This window comes from Grus americana, chromosome 5 (assembly GCF_028858705.1).
Source record: "Grus americana isolate bGruAme1 chromosome 5, bGruAme1.mat, whole genome shotgun sequence".
Taxonomy (NCBI): Eukaryota; Metazoa; Chordata; class Aves; order Gruiformes; family Gruidae; genus Grus; species Grus americana.
The window spans coordinates 15,425,186-15,438,188 of record NC_072856.1 but is presented as its reverse complement, the minus strand read 5'-3'; the positions used below and the strand labels follow the sequence as shown (position 1 = coordinate 15,438,188).

Genomic DNA, 13,003 nt, shown 5'->3' with positions numbered 1-13,003 from the left:
ACTGAGAGACAATAAAATATTATGTAAATTATATGTCATGGGATAGAGGTATTAAATTCAACATTTTCATGTTTTCCAGTGCAGCTAGCACAGATAATGAAATAATTTTAAAATCTGTTTTATTTACTATCTTGCTTAAACTAAGCAAGTCTTCATGTGAGGGCACTATACACCTTCTTTACTCTAAGGCTGGTGTAGGTAGATAATCATTTAAGTCTATTTGACATTAGTCATGCCACTGGGCTATACTGTGGCTACTCACATGTCTTCCTGCTTTCCAGTTGTCTTTTCCTCTCTTGAGCAAGGCATGCCCAAATAAACTTTCACGTAACTTACAGCTGTACTGTGTATCAAAAGAAGCCTCGCTTTTGATATTTCTTTGATTTAAGCTGTAGTAAAATACTATAGGAATGCATGCACATAATTTTATTTCTATATTCAGTAGCTTAAATAATGTAGTTTAAGATTCCACCTTCTATCCTTCCCTCCTGCTTTCCCGTAGTTGAGAGTGTAGCGTGATAGGATTCTTTTTTAGCAGGGAAGAACTCAGTATGATTTTTTCACACTACTGTAATGTGCAATGCAATCTGATGTTGCTTATAAAACATGTATGCATTATACATTTCACTGAAATTTTTAAAAGAAATCTTTGTCACTAAGTTCAAGGTCATGGATCTCATGCATTTTCAAGGAAATTCTTGTCGTGGGCTAAAAATCGTGTTTCACCTGCAGTCTGGTTCTTCATTAGCTGATAGGAGGGATTTGCGGCATTGGCAATAAGTTCTGCTGGTTGCTGGCTGACTGCCAAAGCAGGGCTGCTGTTTAAGACAGCAGGTCTCTGCCTTTCGCCAGCCTGAAAGGCACTGTGCTTTGAAGAATGCGGTGCAGGATTTTATGTCGAGTCAAAACCGACGGGCTGTCCTTGCTTTACTGAAACAATTACATGTTTATGATTTTGTAGTATGTGATGTCATGAGGGTGTTGGCTTTTAGGAATTTCACTACTGAGGAAGCAGTTTGAAATGCAGGCAGAATCTTCAAGACCTTGGAATATGCACTTGGTTTCTTTTTAGTTAGCTTTGAACAAACGTACAGATGGCTACATACGTAGTCTTTTTTTTTTTTTTTGGTAAGGAATTAACATATGGAATATAGAAGCGATTTAATTGGATACAATACCTGACGGCAATGTCGAGTCAGTCTGGATTTTCAAACTCTGTTCCTCTGCCGGGATATCCATTCTTCCAGGTGTCATGCAGGTATATCGTGTTTTAAGTTTTATCTTTTAATGCACTGACATGTAGAGCTGTAGCATGATGCTTGTGATAAGAATTTTGTTTCCATTTCTTTGTTCTCTGAAAAAAATTATGAAATCAGAAATTATGAAGCCGGAAAACATAAATACATTTTTGAATGCTTTGTGCCTGACTTTATAATTAGGTTTGCATTTATTTAAATAAAAATATTTTTTTTATCTCTAAAGATACTAAATGTTTTGAGAGTTTTTTCTAACTGGAAAAATGAAGTTGTAACCCTGGAGATTTTTTAAGTGAGTTATGTATTCAGGTATTTCAGTCATTTTCTAGGAACCAGATATCTACAGTGTGGAGAATTGGAAATTACACAGATTTCTGGAAACATGAATAATTTTAAGTCTTTTCATGCAGAATTGCATAAGGTAAATAAACAAAAGTACTTATTGTCATTATGCTTTTGAGACAATTCACAAAAAGTGTGCACGTGTAGAAAGGTGATGAATGATAGCATTATGATAAAGCTTAATCATACAAGCTTCATATTGTTTTATCTTTTTGATTCACAGTCTTGTTTTAATAAAAATCCTTCTTTCTGAGGGTGCTGTGTAACAGTTTTCTAGTGAATGGGTTGGATTCTAACCATGAAATTACTGTTCCTGCTGTGGAAGACTGTAATATTGTGCAATAATTAGAGGGAATGTGTTACAATACTTCTTTGGCTGAAAGATCTCAGGTTTCTGGCACACCTTAATAAAGGAATGTAACCTGTGTTTATTGTGTCTAAATCTGAAGTCCCTGCCTCTCATGCTGCAACAATAACAGAGGGAGGGGACAATCGGAGTTGGAACAGGAGTTTTGTACTATTACTCATCTTTCTGTAACACGTTTGAAGAGTAGGATAAGAGAAGAAGTTAATTATTAACATGTTCATATCTAGAGAATGAACCTGACAAATAATCTTTGTAAACTGCAGCATATACAGTGCTATGGGTTAGTTTTGTAAGGCTGCAGTGATAGTCATTTGTGAATAGAAACAAAAGTGGTTCTGCACAGTGTTCACTTAATCACTTTTCTGTGTGTTTCTTGAAATAAATCTCTGCACTTCTTTGCATATTTGTATCTCTGTAGCGCTACCAGGCCGTCTGGTCAAAGGTATACCAGTAGGGTTTTATTGAAACCAGAGTTAGCTGTTTAGAGGTCAGCCACAATGATTGCTCATGATTGTTGTCCTTTGACCTAACTTTGGAAGATGCTGAAGTCTGGTAGCTTTTCTTCTCTTTTCTGGCCTTTTTTGTGTTAATAGGCATGAATAAGCTGGAAATTAAAGATGACAGAAATTCAGTAAATGACAGTTGATGTAAAAGCCTTCTCTGCCTAAAAGTATGCTAGGTGCTTAGTCAATCACACACCTTTTTACTCCTGCTCCCTAAAATCAAAATAATCAGAGCCTAACACCCATCTCCCTGATTTCCACAGTGACCTTCTGGACTGAATGAAGGTCTCGTGAGTGAGTTCTAAATCCTCACCTTTCTGTTGTGAGAAGAGATAGATTGAAGTTCCTGAACTTCTGGATCTCAGTTGTTTAACTGCATTTTGTTTTTAATTCTCTCCTCTCTGTTTCTTACCTGTTTTTAAATAGTTATTCTGCCTTTCAATGAAGCCTGTGTTTAATAATTTTCAGATAAGATAATTAGTTTCTGTGGTATGCAACTGAGATCATTAAATCCTATTTTATGTATGTAGAATTGGGTGGACTTATTTCCTTTCATCACTAAGTCATCCTGGCTTTGCAACTCTGTTTTTGTTCTGGTAGGTATAAAAAGAAATTCTTTACATTGTGTACAACCACTGATAACTTGCTCCAACTATGGAGCAGTCATTTTAGAGCTCATCATCAGTGCAGAATTTTCCTTCAGAATAGTAACGTACATCTGATTGTCTGGGGAGTAATATAGCTTACAGAGACAGGACTGAATTAGGATTTTTATTCCACTCTAGTTGTCATATTCTGGTGAGTGCACATTTTCCAATAAAATAAATAGGCAGCGAGACTACTGTTTATCATAATTGATTTGTGATCTCTATGAAGTGGGGAAGGTTAGTATACATTATGCTAAATTTGTATGTTGGCAGAGACATTAATCTAATGTGACTTGCATCTGGGATGGCATCAAATCTTGAACAGAGTTCTGGAGAAGCTCTGTCTTCAGGAAACTTTGCCTTTTGTGTAGGCAAGGTTAATTTTCTAGAGATCAGAATTATCATTGGAATTGCATGGTGTTTGGAATGGATTGTGTTTTCAGTTACACATAAGGAGTAATAATTTTGGCATGATATTTGTGTGGAAGTGTGGTCCAGAGTATTGATGATAGCCTGTTCTGGAGGAGTGTGCAATCAGTGTTTTGTTCATTTATGGTTTTCTAAAGATTGCTTGAGACATCTTTGTTGGTAATACAGTCAGTGGGATTGAGTGCACCCTCAGCAAGTTTGCCGATGGCATCAAGGTCTGTGGTGTGTTTGACATACTGAGGGGAAGGGATGCCATCCAGAGGGACCTTGACAGGCTTGAGAAGTGGGCCTGTGCAAACTGCATGAAGTTCAACAGCGCCAAGTGCAAGGTCCTGCACGTGGGTCAGCGCAATCCCAAGCGCAGCTACAGGCTGGGTGGAGAATGGATTGAGAGCAGCCCTGAGGAGAAGGACTTGGAGGTGTTGCTTGATGAAAGCATCAACTTTAGCCAGCAATGTGTGCTTGCAGCCCAGAAAGCCAACTGTATCCTGGGCTGCATCAAAAGAAGCATGAGCAGGTTGAGGGAGGTGATTCTCCCACTCTGCTCCACTCTGGTGAGACCCCACCTGGAGTACTGTGGTCAGCTCTGGGGCCCCCAACATAAGGAGGACATGGAGCTGTTGGAGGGAGTCCAGAGGAGGGCTACAAAGACGATCAGAGGGCTGGAGCACCTCTCCTATGTGAACAGGCTGAGGCAGTTGGGGTTGTTCAGCCTGGAGAAGAGAAGGCTTCAGGGAGGCCTTACAGCAGCCTTCCAGTACTTTAAAGGGGGCCTACGGGAAAGATGGTGAGGGACTGTTTATCAGGGAGTGTAGTGACAGGACAAGGGGTAACAGTTTTCAATGGAAGGAGGGTAGATTTAGATTAGATATTAGGAAGAAATTCTTTACTGTGAGGGTGGTGAGACACAGGAACAGGTTGCCCAGAGAAGTTGTGGTTGCTCCCTCCCTGGAAGTGTTCAAGGCCAGGTTGGATGGCGCTGTGAGCACCCTGGTCTAGTGGAAGGTGTCCCTGCCCATGGCAGGGGGGTTGGAACTAGATGATCTTGAAGGTTCCTTCCAACCCAAACCATTCTGCTATTCTATGACATTGTTTATACTTGGAGATGACCAAGATACAGTCTCCAAAACTAGATGAATTGGAGTGGCATGGTCTCTTGGCTGTAAATTATGGAATTGCGTAAATCAGGAGTTCATCTTGGGTACTGTATTTCTGAGCCATATTGTAACTCATTTATGTATCTGTGTAATGCAGAATTGGAGTTTCTTGGGAGCTTTGCCATATTTGGGAAAAAAATACAGATTAATAGAATTTATTGATTGATAACAAATTTCCTGTTTCTTTTATGGCACAACATAAGAGATCTGATCTAGGTGATTAGTTGTAGGAAATACTCCATGTGATTGAAAAACACTAAGTAACATACAGTCTTTGTTTTTTACAGATTTGATATTTAATATGGAAATTCAAAGAAAATATTACCATCTAAGATTCCTGTATTTTAAGATAAGTAGCAGCAAATGTACAATTAGTATTGGTGGCTAAACTTTAAACGGTAGTCAATGCATGCAAGTAATCCTGTTATGTGCCATCTTACAGTGGCTGGAATGGCATTAGCCACGTAGCTTGCATTTTTTCACCTGCTTAATGTTGTAATGTTAATTTTCTTTCATATATTGTATAGTGTAGAAGGAAGTCTGTTCAAAAGTCTTTGAAAATATGCTTACAATGCTCTGATTTTCATAAGCCTCATCAGTAGAGATTAAGAACAAAGCTTTCTCTGGCAGAGTTTGCAAAGGCTGTGCTCATGTCATTTTCCCACTTACCCTGGTATGGCAAGAGACCTTGTGTGTAGGGATGTTTCCCATCTCTCACTGCTTTAGGCTGCTAGAGAAGACAGTAGCCTTGTGAGTTTTTCTTTGGCAAAGAGAAAAGGAAGATATCTAGTGTCCTAGCCATACTTGACAAGAGAAGACAAAGCTTTCAGCTCCACTGGGATATTAGTAGGTTGTAGCCATTTTAGAAAATGGTCATTGTTTTTATGTTTGCCTCAAAAATGCACATTCAAAACCAATTTTGAGTAGGAGGACTTTTCTGAGTAGGAGGAGTTACATCTCTTTCCTCACACAGAAATGTGAGATAATACAAAAGCCAACCCTGTCTCAGCTATGGAGCAATTACTAGTGTTTCTGTAATGTAGTTGGAGTTCTGGTGGACTGTGATAGTCTTCATAAGAAGACTCCTCTTTAGAAGGGATCTTCTTATTTTTGACACAAAAGCATAGAGGTCAAGACCTGGGTGTTCTGCATAGTTCAGAGATGTTATCATTTTCAGTAGACACATTCAAAGTAGCAAAACAGTTCTTGGGGTTTATCAGGGCTACCATAGCCCATTGGCCTAACCAGTATCAGAACCTTCTGCAGCCCTTTGTAATACTGGAATTTCATCTTCTAGGGAAGTTGATGGAAGCCATGTTCACAACAAAAGACTGCTGTTCAGATCAAGACTTCCTTGCAATTGTGCATGCTATTATACTTTTTCTGTCTGCTAAAAAAGAAAAGGGAGGAGGGGGAAGGAATTCGGTGGGGGGGAGTGAAAACTTGTAATTTTGTAAATTCAAGATGAGTCAATTGCATCTGTGCAGCTGATTGCAAATGCAGTAATGCAGATTCCATCCAGTCGTAGCAATATCGTAAATAAGCTATTATAATTGAAACTAAGCAACACACTGACAGTGCTTGACTGTGGAAAGGGAAGAGATCTTGCAGTATTAAGCTACTGCTTTTCCTTTGAGGAGGGAGCCACTGCCCACTTCAAATGTTGGTCTTTAATTAGCATCCATTTCTTAAATTAAAAAAAAACAAAAATGCTGCTGTATTTTAGAGCAATAAATCTTGATCACCTCCATGTTGTAAAGCATAAGGAGAAAGTGAGTGCTTTCAAAGAAACAAAACAATTACTGAGTTTTCTTTGTGGCATAATCTGACGAGGTTGTAGCATAATCTGACAAGTTTAAACTAAAATCTTTGAGAAATAATGAGGTCAGGCAAATAGCAATCAAGAATAACAAAAAATATATTAAAATATTTGCTGGTTTGGTAGCATTACCCAAACTCCTGGGTAACTATTTAATGTTGCTGTTCTGAATGCTTAGCAATATGCATGTGTATGACAGGGATTTACAGTTGCATTTTTCTTGGAATAACTAAATCACCTGAGCAAAACTTCCTGTATTTTTTGTTCTTTGGTTCAGAGCTGTTCCCTTTCCCCTGTAGGGAGAAGAGGAGGAGAAAGGGGAGGGCAGTTTTTTTGACAAAATTGACAATGTATATGCAATAACATGGTGTGCTAAATTCAAGCTGGCCTTAGAAGCTGTTTCCCCGTAGAATTGGATTTTTATATATGCCTACAGTAAAACGTAGCTTTCATACTGGGAGAGGGAGATCAGTCTCTGCTTTTTAGATGGATAATTCCTTTTTCAGGACTTGGGAAGAACTAGTGAAGAAAGCTGGTGCTGCTATCACTAGCTCTCTCTTCTATATCTAAAAAGGAATATATTATGTTCAGATTTAAGTAAGAGAGGGAAAGATCAAAATCTGAAGGAGACAGTTCAGTTTTATATATTTTTATCCTCTGCAATATTTAAAATGTAGGTGGGCTATTTTTATATTAAAATGGTTTAAACATTATATAATTGCTTTACAGGTAACTGTAGAGATTGCTTTTAAACAAAACAAAAAAACCCCAACCTTTTTTTTCTCCAAGGAGCCTCATGATTAGAATGTCAGCAGTTATTTGGGCTTGACAGAACAAACAACGCATTAAAAAGCTTCACGTAATAAAAAGTAACTCATTAAGCAAGATTGAACTTGAAAAAAGAGTTTTGCTTGCAGGGAATAAATCTTAAGTACAGGCTGCTCTCTGAGAAGACAAAATGATAGGAAAACTGTTAAAGACGAGGCAGGTTGCAAGATCACCATCTCTAAATCTTGTCCAGAAGATAGCTACACAAAATTGTGAGTGAGAGATGTTGGTGAAGGTGCGGACTGGTGTTGCGGTTCCTGCGCGACTTTCCTCAGTTGCTTCCTTGGAAAAGTGGAGCTGGGTAAGAATGCTTTTCTCACAAAATGCCTCTAGTATGGGAAGTCTCTTCTCTCTGCCCTATCTCCTACCTCTCCCTCCCCACCCCTTTTTTCCTCACTCTCTTCGCCTTTTAAAAAAAAGAATAAATCTTTCTTATTCTGTCATATCTGAACTGGAAATGAAAAGCCTCAGCTCTGTGCGAGTGGCTGGTAGATCGACACAATCCCACATGTGGCTCCCTTGTGATCTACAGGACCAACTGTGAAACTGCAAATGTCCTGATGGTGTCCCAGTGTTAAACTGAGCACTTGTGAAACTGTTGGCCATGGTACGTTGCTAGTTTTGCCTGCGTTGAGCTATATTGAGTATTGCCTTCTTTAGGCGGGTGTGTCACTTCTGGCTTGCTTAATGCACCTTACCTTCTGGCTCCTCAGGTCTCTTTCCACATTCCTAGCGTGGCTCGCGTTACGCTTGGTGGTAAGGCTGTAATCAGATGAATGCGTGGCAGATTGCAACAATTCATTATAAATCATTCTGTCAGAAAAGAGGAAACTCTGAGGACAAATGTGAGCATTATGATCATGTTATCTAGTAAGTGTCCTTAAAAGGAGACAGAAGTATAAACAGCATATGATGCAAAGCAATAGCTCTGATGTGGATTACTTACTTTTCTAATTAATTCTGACTGAAACTTTGAATATTTCTTTTTGTTTGTTTTATGATATCTGGTATTTCAGGCTCTTATTCACAGAAATGTAATTGTAGTTGTTCTTCTAATGACATTGATATTTGGCTAGCAGAACCAGTTATAACAAGTTCTGCATTACTTTTTTCTTAACAGCTATTTTCTAACATATTCTTATTAAACAAAAAAAGGGACAGTGTCTAGCATAAACAGAGATTCAGATGTAAAATCTTTTGTACTTTCATTATTCTGAGGATTTCAGCATGAAAGGGCAGTTTGTTTGTTTTTGGAACATGATGCATTATTTCTGTTGCTTTGGAGGAATTTGTGTATGTGTGTGTTCCAAAACAAAATTACTTTGTTGTTATAAATATACACTAACTTGGTTTCCTGAAAGATGACGGCTGTTCGGGATTCTGGTCAGTTACTCTCTTTTGTCTGTTACCACTTCTGCCTCAGCAGTTGACTAATCTACTTACGGAATTAAGTTAACAAATTATCATAGTTCTTAGTACAGTAGTGTGCTTCCCAAGATTTACACTGTGATTGCTTCTCTTAGAGCTGAAGCTGCCCAGGTACCTCTTGGATCCTTTTAAAATCCTTACAGGGATGTGTCTGGAGGTTTTCTGAGATTTACTTGGTGTGTTTGAGGGTCCAGGTTATGCAGCAAAATGTACATCAAAGAACCATCCTATAATGCTGAAAGTTTATGCTCTTAATACATTGATTTTGAAATTAAATATGGAAACTAACTTTGTGTCTTAGAAATTGAGCCTAGAGAGAAATATCGTTCATTCTAGGATACATAAAGAAAACATTGACATGTTTTAAATCCTGCGGTTTAAAGGATAGTCCTAGAAATGGTCTTGGTTTGCGCAGCATTTAGTTGATAATTTGAGAAACATAAATTAAGAATTTGTTACAATTTGGTTTGGAGAAAAAAAGTTGAAGCACTGGCAGAAAATTTGTAAGGCATAAATTTGCAAGTTTCTTCTTTATGCAAATTCAAAACTTACTAATTCAGAAATGAGGGCATTGCAAGAGCTTAAAGTTATTTTTAAAGCAATTAACTATAGGAAAATTATAACCAATACAGTGATTTATGTTAAAATCTGAATAAGTGTCAGCTAATATTTGAATTATAACAAATTGTTAAATATAGATAGTATCTATTCAAATCAGATGTAGATTATATTTAGTCTCACTTTTTATGCTGTTATTTTGGCAGGTGTATGATTTATGATATTGCTAATCCAGTTTCATGAGTCCTGCAATTCATTTGAAGGACAACTTCCTGCACAAAATGAGCATAAATTTGAGCACTTAATAAATGGATACTTATATATTCCATTTTTAGATTTTTTGCAAAAAATAGACTACTTTTCTCACATGCTGAGGAGAGCCATCTTTTAATTTAAGACACTTTTTTGAAGCAGAGGGTCATCCTGTTGATGTGTACATTCCTCTGTACAGTGCTGAGATGACTGCAATGCAGATAATGCAGATGGTGCTAGCCTTCTCAAAATTTATGTCAGGTTTTCCGCTCCTGTAAGAGGTTTCATTTACTCATAACTTTAGGTAAGGAATAATCATCTCCTGAAGACAAACAATTTCAGTGGAGAAGACTGTAATGGCCGAGACTGTGACCTCATATGAGGAGGGTGCCAGGCCACTACATAACCACACTGCTTTCCCGGCACGTCTGTCTCGGATATGATTTGCCCCAAGTGGCAAATCAGATGGCACAGAGCGCTTTCTCAGAAATTAAGACCTGAGTAATTTTCAGACATTGCTGCGTGTTAGTCTCTTTCCTTGGAAACTCTTGCATGTTGCACTATTAAGTTTTGCCTGCTGTGACGTTACTGACGTTAGTTCTGTCTTTCCCATGTCTACTGCCTTCTCCTGAGGTGGGACAGCATCTCTGCTCTTTTCTTTTACTCTCCAAATTCCAACTGTGCCTGCACTTTGCTGACCTTTCCCTAAAATGTTGAAGACCTGTCCCTTTTCCCTTAGGATTTTACAGAGCCTCTTGTTAAGAGGCCTTGTCTCTCTGCAGGGTTATTGTAACTTAGAGCTCTGTAGCACTTTGCCTCCTCCTCCTTATTCCCATGTAAGTAATCCGCATTTTACCTACTGCTTTAACTACATCATCCATTTAAAAAATCCGTTTCTTGGCTCTCCTGTTAAACTGCATCAAGTTCAAGCTTGTCTTTCTTGCTTTAAGACGTGTCATTAGCTCTGTCCCCACTCTGGTTTCTTTCCAGGTTACTCCCTCTGTTTAAGTCTATTCAAATGTGGCTGCAGTAAAAATGACTTGTTTTACGCTTGTCTGCTGTTGACTAGGTAAGATTTCTAGATTTGAAATATGTCCTGGTTTACATAATTTGTAACTCTTGGTGTGTAAGAGTTACTAATCACTGATTACTGTTCTGAAAACTTACTGTCTTGTGTTTCGCAGCCTATTTTGGCTTTTACTGATTTTCTTCCTCTCCTCCTGTGCCCTTTCAGGTAAAAGCTAGACTGACTCCTTTCATTTTCCTGCAGCCATTCTGTCTTTTCCATTGCTTTAAAAGTTGCCTGAAGGGAAGTAAAAGACAAAGTTGGAGCATTACCCATAATTGTGGATTCTTTTAATTGTGTCTTTGTCTTCTGTTGGTGTGATGTGAGGGAAAGTGGGTTCCAGGTGTTGTCAGAGATACAGAAACGTTGTTCACAAGAGTTTCTCTGTTGTAAATTGTTCACACTAATGAAAAGGCAGAATGTGTATATTGATTAGAGAAATCTATGTATATTGTCTTGCAGGTCAACTGGGTTTTAATTAGAAAGATTTTCAGATATATCCACAAGATACAACAAGATTCTGTTAATTCCAGCTTTTGTGGGCTGTCCTGTGATGTCTGAAGAACAGTAGCAAGTGTTGATACAGCTTTTGGATGGGGAAAGATGCAAATGAGTTTTTGTTCTAATTCTGGCTATTCATGTGGAAACCCTACAGGCAGGTTTATTTTCCCCCCCCCCCCGCACTATGTTACCATAGATGGATAAAATGTAGAATATTTAGTCCATGGCCTGTGTCAACTTGTAATACTAAAATCTCAGTTCACAATTCAGAATTGTTCCAATTGAGGAAAAGCAGCACCGATCTATTAATGCCTACTAAAAGTCTTTATGTTCCTTCACTGGCAGAATGTTTTTCTTTTATGGATTTATTGCTGTTGTCTGCCGGGCCTGCCTTATTTCCATGTGCTGAAAACATTAGGCAAATCTGCAGTGGATTTGCTGATGTAAACTTTTCTATTGCTATGCACCACAGGCCGTGATTTCTCTCCATTGTGCTTTCTCCCTATATTCTTTTCTGCCCACTCTTACCCTGCTGGGTCATGATTTGCTGTATTTCAGATGCTAAAAGCTCTAAAGATAAGCCCCTTATTTTTAAGAACAAGCTGTTCTGAAAACCTCAGTTGCTTAAATGTCATAATTTTACATGTTTTAAAACCCACATTTTCCTAACTAAGCTATTGAATGTTTGTACTTAGTAAGTTTGCATAGTCTAGTTACTGGAGTGATTTGAAAGAAACTTTCTGTGTAGTTTACTAATATTAACGTATATGAAAATATTCTTCAAAAATATTCTTTACTCTTTCTAGGTGCAACTTAAACTTGGGTAGAGTACGATTTATCAAAATTCACAAGCATACTCCCATCATCTCTATTTTTTTTGTATTATGATTGTGATTTTTTTTAGAAGTTGGAAGCGTTACAGATATGTAGTAAGTTGCAGCATTTATTACTTTCTACTTCAGCACTGGACGGGTCAGGAACTGCAATAAGTGTAATGGCTTAGGTTCTTTGAAGCAATGCTGTTGCCTCGTTAGTTCTGTTAAGTGGTTGTGTTCCGATACACAAATCCCTTCTCTGCTCTGTTACTTTTAAACTATTGCCTCTTCATTGGTTGTTTTTCCAGTTGTGAATATCCTCATGCAGTTGGTTTTTCTTGACAGTTTATTCAGCTTCTCATTGCATCGCATATAACATATTAAGCCCAGCTTGAATGCTAGCCAGAACTTTTTTGGTCGAGTGATCATTGTTAATCTGCTGATCATTAAGTGCACTGATTTGGAAGTGTAGATCTGTAAGTGTTAGGACATGCGTCTCGGATCCAAGCCGTAAATGTTTATATTCTTCATAGAAATCTGATGAAATATTGGCAACCTTCACTGGAACCCAGCTAGAGGCACCATATATTGTGCAAGCTTTTGTGGTTCAAGTTTAGAAATGTAACTCAGATGGTTGCATTAGTTTTTTCAAAGTAAGATTCCCTTTCTGGGCAGTGGAAAGAAACTGCTTTAGACCAAACTCATAAACTCATGTGGCATGAATTGTCCTATATGAATCTGCAGAAAATAGTTTGAATTGTAAGGGTTGCTTTTACTGGGCCATTACACTACTGTCAGCCTTCTGATACGTGACAATATGTATCTTTAAAACTTGGAGGTCAGATCTATGCAAACAACCATGGGTACTCAGTACTGTACTAAGGCCATCCTTTTGAGCTTAAAACATCATCATTTGTTTCCCATTGATATCTGTTGCTTCCTTTCAGCTGTTGATTTATTCTGGATTCAAAGTTGTCATGTTAGGGCTCAGGTCACGATACATTCATTTGCGCATATTGCTGTGTTCTTGCGTGG

At 38.1% G+C, this 13,003-nt stretch overlaps 1 protein-coding gene across 12 annotated transcripts in view; it reads left to right on the top strand.

Moving 5' to 3' along the window:
- Positions 1-13,003, top strand: part of PLEKHA7 (pleckstrin homology domain containing A7) — a 164,552-nt gene that overhangs the window by 52,647 nt on the left and 98,902 nt on the right. For 2 of the 12 annotated variants that reach the window (XM_054827162.1, XM_054827160.1), the window contains exon 1: positions 879-1,258. The exons of the other annotated variants lie outside the window; for them this stretch is intronic. In XM_054827162.1, coding sequence (XP_054683137.1) covers positions 1,188-1,258 — 71 coding nt within the window. In that variant the 5' untranslated portion in view covers positions 879-1,187. Of the gene's footprint in view, positions 1-878; positions 1,259-13,003 lie in introns of those variants that run through there. 12 annotated transcript variants of the gene reach the window in all.